At 50.6% G+C, this 9,083-nt stretch overlaps 1 protein-coding gene across 1 annotated transcript in view; it reads left to right on the top strand.

Moving 5' to 3' along the window:
- Window positions 1–267: 267 nt before the first annotated feature.
- The window catches only part of SELP (selectin P), a 35,361-nt gene continuing 26,545 nt past the window's right edge, over window positions 268–9,083 (top strand). The window contains exons 1-2 of the mRNA XM_037035152.1: window positions 268–348; window positions 7,380–7,467. Coding sequence (XP_036891047.1) covers window positions 346–348; window positions 7,380–7,467 — 91 coding nt within the window. The 5' untranslated portion in view covers window positions 268–345. The remainder of the gene's footprint in view (window positions 349–7,379; window positions 7,468–9,083) is intronic.

Raw genomic sequence — 9,083 nt, 5'->3', positions numbered from 1 at the left:
ATGTGACCTTCTGTCGGGGCTCATATCATAATCCAAAGGAACCTGACCCCTGGGGTGTGGGTCCCTCCGGGCATGAGTCACACTGGCCCTCTCTCTAGTGCGTCCCCGGTGGAAGCAGCCCCCCACCCCCACCCCTTGCCCACAGCTCTTTCCCCACTGCCAGCATCGCTCTGGTCTTATCAGTGCTCTGGCTTCGTGGGAAGGGCTGTGGTGAATGAATTTCTGGCAAGGGGACAGGAAATCGGTCCTCTAAACAGCCTGACCCCGTGGGCAGGCAGCAGACTGAGAGAGTATAAGAAGTCCGGGCTGGGCTGGCAGCAGGACACCGGGTGCGTCGCAGAAAACATGGTAAGTCTGAGTCTCTCTCCTCTGGGAAGCAGTTTGGGGCTGCATGGGCAGGAACAGGTGCCGACGATGAGGAAGAGCGGTAGCTACATGCTTTTCACAGACTAGCTCTGTAGAGTTAGCAGGCAATTCTGCCGTCGTTCTGACCCTGCTGGCCGAGGTTATTTGCATGTTATGATGAAGCCGTGATGCTGTATAATTCACCCACATTGGTGCTGTCCACCTTAGTGCTGTCTGTTTCTCTGGATTTCTGTCCTCTGGCTCCCACCAGGGCTCACAGGGACTCTCCTGGAGCAGCTCTGGACACCTTGACCCCCTTCTCCAGGGACACTCTTCTCTCTGGGTCAAATGCCAGGCTGAGCAAGTGCCTGGGACGAGCCTACAGTGGATGGGTTTCTTCTCCCCAGCCCTCCTATTTGTTTCCTGAGTCCCAGGCGTCTGCTGGGACTGGTGTGCGGTACCCACGTGGTTTCCATCTCTGCCCTAAGTCTCTGTCCTATTCATGACTCAGTCTCCTCATCTGTAGAATTATGAAATGGCCTTATTCTTCACAGTGTCACTGAGTGTGAGATGAGACAGTACCGAGAGCGCTGGGCTCTGAGGCTGGCACTCCTTTGCTGATTGGTAGGTGTTGGCTATCATTGTTATGAGAAGGGGAGAATTCTCAGGTTTAGTGAGGCGTGGAATCCAGGGAAGATCCAAGGAAAAAGGCATTCTTGAACTCATGAACAAAATCCTAGGATCACTTGCGTCGTATCTTGTGTGAACCGTACTTCTCCTGACCTGGTCAGCTTAAGTGAGCGAGCCCTCATTTTTCCCTTCCTTCTCTTCTCTTTGGGACTCTCCTTTACCTCAGGGTAAGGGAAGAGGTCTTGTCTTTGGAATATTTAAGCCGATTCCAGGACGTGGGTGGAACACATTTACCTTTCAGGAAGCTCAAACCCTGTGTATAATTTGGCTTCAAGTTCAGAGTGGTTTCCATTGACCTCTAGGACCTGAGGAAGGAGGTCAAGGTTTATCAGTCGAGTGTCTGCACAGTCAGGTGAGCTCAGCGGGGCAGCTCTTGATTGGATTGGAAGCTCACAGTGAAACGACATCAAAGTTAGTCAGGGTTCTGGGGGCCTGAGGAGCGGGTCTGGATGCCCTTCCACTCATACCTCCCACCACCGTAGGCCTGTGGCTTCTAGATCGTACTCTTCCTTCCATTACTTGTCTTCCTCAAAGTGCAGCTAAATGGTGCACACTCTCCTGGGCTGGCTGCTGGCTCTTAGAGTGTCCAGCATCAAAGTTCTGCAAGTGGGAGCTTCTCTGTCACACCCTCGGAGATCAGAATGACTTACTAGGCAAAAGGCAGCGCTGAGAAAAGACCCGGGACCTCACCCTAGAGGGGGGGCACGTGACAGTTTCATCCATGACACTCACTCCATTGTCTTCTATGTGCCTAACTCCTCTGACCGAAAAGCAAAATGGAACTTTATAACACTAAGTACAAAGCAAATCCTTCGTATGTGCAGGGAGACAGCTCAGCCATTATGCAACGGACTTTCACACAACGTGTTAGGTGTGTTACTTTATAATTAATGCTAGTATTTCACCCTAAGTGATGGTGGCCAGCTGTCTAATTTAAATACATGCTTCGATTCTTAGTGTTGATATCCTGGGCTTCCTCCTGTTCCTACCTCTAATTTACTGTTCAACGTAGAGGCCTCTTGTTTTCGCCGTTTCATTTTCTGCTTTGAAGCTGGGGCCACTGTTATCTGTGCTACCCAGAAACTTAAGAGAAATAATACATCAGCTGTGCAGCCTTGTGAAATCGGGATGCCGCCACCAAGGTACACAGTCCTGCCTCCTGAGCCCTAGCACGTCAGCCCCCCTTTGCACTCCCACGGCCCCAGCCTGCACCAGGCCCTCTTCAACTCTCCCTGGGACTAGTACAGCAGCCTCCCCTTTCTGCGGCTCAGCCTCCCTGCTTCTAATTCCTCAGAAACCCCACTGCTACACGCATCCATCCGCTCGGGATCTTCTCTGTTCAAAACCCTGGCATTTGGAGTCCTTCTGCGACTGTCATTTCGGACTCACAAGACCTGGTCCCCAGCCTTCCTTTTCGGTGACCCTCTAGGACCTTCCAATTCCAACAGTTATCAGACCACATCATTAGCCCGCCGCCCCCACCGTCTTCCACCTCCTTCCGCCTCCAGCTTCTCATTGCACCTGGAACAAGATCTCGTCCCCCTGTTTTGGGGCCCAGAGGGACATGTCACCAGCTCCATGTCACACCCTCCTCTCCCTTGTCCACTCCGTTCCAGCCACGTTGTCTTCCTGTTCTCTCAACACTTCACGTTCAGCTTCCACCTTGAAGCCTTCGGACTCGCTTTTCCTTTCTTCTTCAATGTGCTTCCTCCCGCCTCCTACGGGCTGGTCTCTGCTGCTCAGTCTGCTCTTGACGTCATGTCTGTGGCCCTGACCGTCCTGTCTAATGTGACCACCAGCCATTCTACCGCACAGCCCCACCTTCACTCCCGACCTGTCATGCATAACTGTCTTCTATTTTTCATGTTTACACATTTACTGCCGTTGTGTATTTATGGGGTATGTCTCACAGTCTGCCTTCCTCAGTGCACTGTACACCCCCAGGGACGGAATGGGATCGAGAGAGTGAGTCCTCCTTTGTCCTCTCTCGAGGGATACAAGGCATTACGCTTATGCTTCTCTCACACTCAAAGAGGATGAGATGGTCCCGAGAACATAATCTTTTGCACAGCTTTCTTAAGCTCATCTACCTAATCACAATACGCTTTTAAATCTGATACAATCCCTGCTTTAAACCACAATGTACTTAGTTATAATCATCACACATTTTCCTAGTCGGTATATACGACGACCTTGCTTTCCGTCATTCCCCACCATTATCCTTCCTTCCTTCCTTCCTTCATCCATAACATACTCACGAAGCATCAGGCACCTGCTCTTCTGCTCTGGCTGGGATTCGGACCTGAGGAAGTCCGAGACCCAGCCCGTGGGGAGCCTCGGCCCGCAGCCCTCCCCAGCTACCTTCTCAGATGTTTGCTCTGCGTTTGGAATGCAGGCCTCATGCTCAGGAGGCGAGTCAGGGATGAAGATGCTGACAGGGGGCCACTGGCAAACGATGACCATAAGGAGGCCCCGGGAAAATAGCTGAGTGATACGAGCACTGAGTCATGGAGACAGGAACCCAGAGGCGTCTTCATCTCTGGGAGTGAAGGTGGGGAGTTGAGGTAAATTCAGAAGAAACTCAGAAAAGTTGCTTAAGAGGTCAGAGGAGAATTAAAAGAAGAGCCAAGGGAAGGATTTTAAGCAAAAGGAAGTAGTCGGTCGCATTTACTGCTGCAGAACAGTAGAAGGAGATAAGGGTGGATGTCTTCACTGGGTTTGGTCATTTGGATGTCAGGGGTGAAGTTCGCAAGAGCGGTTTTGCAGGCTGCTGGAGCAGAGGCTGGGGAGCAGAGGGAAGGCAAGGAAGTGAGCTGAGCTGTAGACAAGGCGAGACATTGGGCAATATCTGGGCAGAAGACAAAGGGTCTTGAGAGAGACATTGCTCGATTCTGCTTCTAAACGTGCAAAGCTGCAGTCTACAGTGCAGATAGAATGGAGTCTACTTGTGTGGCGGCATTCCTGCCAATTCTGTAAGGTGCCTGGACACTTCTGATGGGGCCCCGGCTGGCCTCCGGCACCTCTTCCTCCACAAAGGGAGGCCCAGGAAAAATCACATGCTCCCTCCTGTTTCTCTCTGCCCCCCACCCCTCCACCCCACCATCACTTTCCGTTCTTTGGAGAAGTAAAACTAAAGGTGGCCCAGAGCAAAGCAGCCTTAATGATGGTCACACAGGCACAGGATGTTATTCTGGGGACCCAGTCTTGGGTTCCTTCCCAGTAACGCCCAGTTTGAAGTGCACGGCCAGAGATCATTAAAGTAGAAATTAGCAGAACCAGCGGCCACTTTGCCTCGAGAGGATTTCCTCTTGTTGCAACACTTGCTTCGTAGGAAAAGGACAGCGTCTCGAACCCTTCAGTAAGGAGAGCCAGCACTGCCCTGGCGATGCTGCTGTAGACAGAGCAGGTGTGAGGATGCCTGTCCACCCCAAGGAAGTTATCACTCGAAGGAAGACTTTTAAGCATCATTCACCCTCTGCTCCCACGCACAAAACCCTTGCCAGTTGCCAATGGGTCAAGGTGTTGCCTTATAGTTAACACAGCGAACTGGACCCCACATTGAACTTGGGGTCCATTAAATCTGGATGGACTTAGTGGGTCCATGAACCCTCTGAAATCATCTTTAAAAACTGTCTGTATTTTTAAAAAAGAATCCTAACTATGGCTTTGATCAGACTTTCAGAGGAGTTCATGCGCTCTGTGAGGATAAGACTCACTGCGTTAGCCCAACATACAATACGTTCAGGTGAGTGAGCATGGACAAGGCATCTGAACCCACTGAGTCTCAGTGATGGGCAAGGTGGCAGCCCCACCTTGAGCATCCCTGGTCCAAAGACCTGCTGTAGAATTCAGGAGAAAGTCCAAATTGATGTGGCAGCCATCTCCTCGGTCTCTGGCAGCTCCCCTCTCAAATAACCTCGGAGAGGTGACTCTTGGTATTTGGTGACTTTGAAAAAATGGAGACATGTGGTCAGATTAAGGCAGGGGGACACAGTGACTTGTGCTTTCCTTTCCTGGAAGTTGTGCCTTGACTAGAAGTGCCTCCCAGTCCTCTGAACCCTTAAAACATTTCAATCCAGCTCTCTCCCCTGCCGCTCTCTCCCCTGCTGCTCCCCAGTGGAAAAGGTTCAATTTTCTGAGACCATGTCTCTATGGGTGAAATTTTTCCTTTTTGATTGTATCAGTGTGGCGATTACATTTAGGAAATCATTAAAATTAAATAGCATAAACATACTACACATTTTGATGCATAACTTAAACTTTTATGTTTAAAATGCGATTGAAGATGAATCTAAATGAGAAGAGGGGCTTTCCCCCCCCCTTTGTTCATGTAATGGCGTATGAATATTACGTATCGATACAAGCAGACAAGTTCAACATCAACCCTATTCCGGTATTTCATCTTTAAGGATTTAAGCATTGAGAAACCTCATTCATGTGAAGAAGTAAAAAGAAAGGGAAGTTTTATTGTAGCAATGTCAATTCTTTGAACTCCTTCCCAGCTATATGCCCAAAGCTACATAGTGATTTATCATCAGCACTGAACCTGTGCTTTAGTATCTGACAGCTTAATTGGTCCTCCATCCAAGTTGGTGAAAGGAGAGAAATGGAAGCCACTGGACTTGAAAAGGATTTGTCCCAAGGTCACTTGACGCACCCAAGGTCTCAATGCCTGTACCCACATTGTGGATCGTCTCTGTCTGGCACAGCAATGCTTTTGTTTTATCAATGGGGGCTGGGTGGCAAGACCCCATAATAAATAAGAGTCAGATGAGTAAAAGGTGAGATTTCTCTTGTAAATGGAAGAATGGCATGATCTTAGGCAGACTGGTTTTAGGAAAGTATGCTTTTGGAAATTGGAAATCTGAATGTGTATTTCTTCAATTCTTGCTTGCGTGCCCCTTGGGAAGGCAGCCTCACCCTGGTTTGGAGATTTCTGGTGTGGCACCTGGCGTGGTACGTGGTGGGTACTGAACAGAAATGCGGTGCTAAGACTAGCCGGTGGCAACACACAATCCAGAGAACACTCGGTGGGACCAAGTCCCCAGGCAGGGGTTATCGCATACTTCCTGTGCATGTAGCCAGCCCTGTAAACCATACTGTCATGACACTCCTCCCAGTGTTTGGGCATAGGTCCTCCTGATGCCAGCCGACTAATGCCCTTGCTCACAAGGACACAGTGTGCCTCCTTGTCAAAGCCAATGTTCAGGAACTCCTAGCTGGGGAAGTACCAGGCTTTGCATACAGTGGTAACCCCACTATCTGGGAGACTTGCAGTGATTTACGTCTGCCCACTCTCCAGTCAGGCTGTGGTCAAAAGTGTGTGTACACCCCACGCCCCAACCCCATGCGCCTTACATCGTCCATCCCTGCAGCGTGGTCTCTGCAATTCAGAATTTCTCTGTTGGAGGCGGTTTCGGTAGCCATCTGGATAGAGGAGAAAGAAAACTTCAGTTGCTAAGCCACACGGTGCTTTTATGTTGGTGGTTTTACGTTGGGCAGGGGGATTTGGAGCTGCACCCACACAGCAGCTAGGCCTGGCCACATCACAGGCTCTGCCATCTACAACAGTGTAACACGGATTTGCAGGCCTGGAGGTTCGTGAAGGTAAAAGAGTGAAGAGCCTTCTTGCTTCAGAGTCAGGCTCTGCTGCTGCCATTTTGAATGTGCTACTTTAGACTCTCCAGCCTTCGGTCTTTTCATGCACCACATGAGGGGGTTGAGCAAGATAAACATTTCTAGAACTTGTTTGTCCAAAAACAATTTTCAAAATGTTAACGGCTTAGATGAGATCCCAACAGAAGGGAGCTCATGAAAACCAGCACATGCTCTCGACCCGAGGAGAACACGACATGTTTGCGCGAATGGCCCCTGTGTGCACATACACGTCTACTCAACACTGAGCAGCACTGCAGACGTGTGATGAAATGCTCGAGCTGGAAGACAAAACACAGGTCAGCAAGACCCAGCACAGCGCAGCGAGTGAGGCTCCAGTCGTCCTGTGAGTTCCTGCTCTTCCTGGGGATGGCACACCAGTTCTCAAAGGAAGATTATTACATAATAATAATGACAGTGTTTTTCTGACATGCACATTGCAAAATGTATCATAAAACAAGCCTATTAGAGGCATAAAGTACAGTAATTCTTCGGTACCTATCTGTAGTGTGAATAAAGCAACAACCACACTGGTGGGGTGTCCAGGGGGGACAGAACTTAGAAGCAGAGCAGTGAGAAACAAGACGCAGGCAGGACCGCACCTCCATGCCGTGCCTGTGGGCTGGAGCGTTTCTGGTCACGCTGACCGCACGTGAGCACTAAAAGGAAGTTTTCTTCTCTCATTTCAGGCTAGCTGCCCTGGAGCCAGCTGGAACTGGAGGCCTCAGGGAGTCTTCAGAACGGCCCGGCTTCTTTGCCTCAGTGCCCTGATCTCTGGTAACCCTTAGGCTCACCCTTCCTCTGGCCATGAGTAATGAGGGTCACTTCTCCAAGGCGGGGGAAACACAGGCGTGGGAAAGCTGCCCAAGCCTAGATTCCCGGGAGAACAAAAGGTACCATCCTATTGCTAGAAAAGGCTTTGGGGAGAACTCACACCCATCTCTCCAGGGCCGCTTTACCCACCAGGCCCAGGCCCACCTCACTGTGAGGGACCCACAACAGCATCTCAGTTTCTTTAACACTTACTTCCATGTAGGTCAAAGGAAACGTTTGAGGGTGCAATATTAATGTCATCATCTTTATGGGTCAAATATTGTTTTTAATAAGTATTAGGGGAGAAGGGGCCTATGAAGGCAAAATTACCCAGAGTCCATGAACAACGTAATGCATCCCTGTCGACATCAAAGATCTCAGAGCAAAACAGTCGTGTAACAAACGTGTCGAGAGGGAGGGACAAACAAAACCAACCCGCAGGCAGGCAGCGGAGGGGAGAGCCGAATAGGAAAAAGACTTTATAAACAGGAAAGGGAGCCATTTCCAGGCCTGATTGCTTGCATTGTGCACCGCTCCACATGGGAGCTGGCTCTTCTGCATGGGCGAGCTCCCGCTGGCCACGATGACAGTTCCAGCATTGCCGTGCTTGCCCGTTACCCGTTTGAAGGGCACATTTTTTATTTCACTTGATACCACCAGCGCTTCTTTAAAGGGCCTGTGTCGAACTTTGGTACATGAGTAAGCCGAGATGGGGAAGTCATTTTCCAAAGAGAAGCAGCCAAGAGCCACGGAATGCGTGTCAGACGGCAAGCCAGGAGGTCTGATTCCTAACCTGCCTCCGCCGCAGACCGGTGGTGTTTCACTCAGCCAGGGCCCACTGAATGCCTGTAACGTACCAGGCCGTCTGCTCGGTGTCAGGAACGCAGAGCTGAGAAGGGAGCCCGTCAGGATTCACACTCTAGCAGGTGTGGACCACGCCGCACGGACGCGGAAACAGATGCTGCTACACAGCAGGGCAGGAGGGAAGCAGGGGCAGAGTGGGGGTGCAGTGGGAGCCTGGAGGGAGGAGCATGGAGCATACCCCGGGTGCCATGGAAAGGAGGGGTGAGAGTTTACCGGGCGCGGGGCGGGGGGGCGGGGCGGGGGGAGAGCAGCCGGGACAGCAGGAAGGACATGCGCGAAGGCGTGGTAATTGGCGTTCTGTTTTGCTAAGAATATAAATGTGAGGGCGAAGAGGCAGGGCAGCCAGTGGGCTCCGGGTCACAGCGCCTCTTAGTTTCTCTGTGAAGAGCTACCACACGTGGACAGGAGATAGCCCTCAGGACGTGGCCAGGGTCATTTAATTTGGACTTGGCAGATTACGTACCATGTCCCCTCCATTTATAAAAGGAGAAGATTAGATGACTTCTAAAGTCCCTTCCAATTCTAGCGTCTTAGGATTCCAAGTCTTCAATTCCAAGCATCCTCAGAACAGGTCATTTTCCTACTAGGATTTCATGTTCACTTTTAAGTGAAAGATGGAAACCAGTCTTTTTCCTTAAAACAAATAGACTGGGCATAAAAGAGTCACCCGTGGGGTACTCATCTTCTGGCCGGAACCTCGCCTGACTCCGCAGAAG

Source organism: Sturnira hondurensis, unplaced genomic scaffold (assembly GCF_014824575.4).
Source record: "Sturnira hondurensis isolate 20B ecotype Veracruz unplaced genomic scaffold, ASM1482457v3 Scaffold0022215, whole genome shotgun sequence".
NCBI lineage: Eukaryota > Metazoa > Chordata > Mammalia > Chiroptera > Phyllostomidae > Sturnira > Sturnira hondurensis.
The sequence above is the reverse complement of the archived record's forward strand: the minus strand, read 5'-3'. Positions and strand labels throughout refer to the sequence as shown.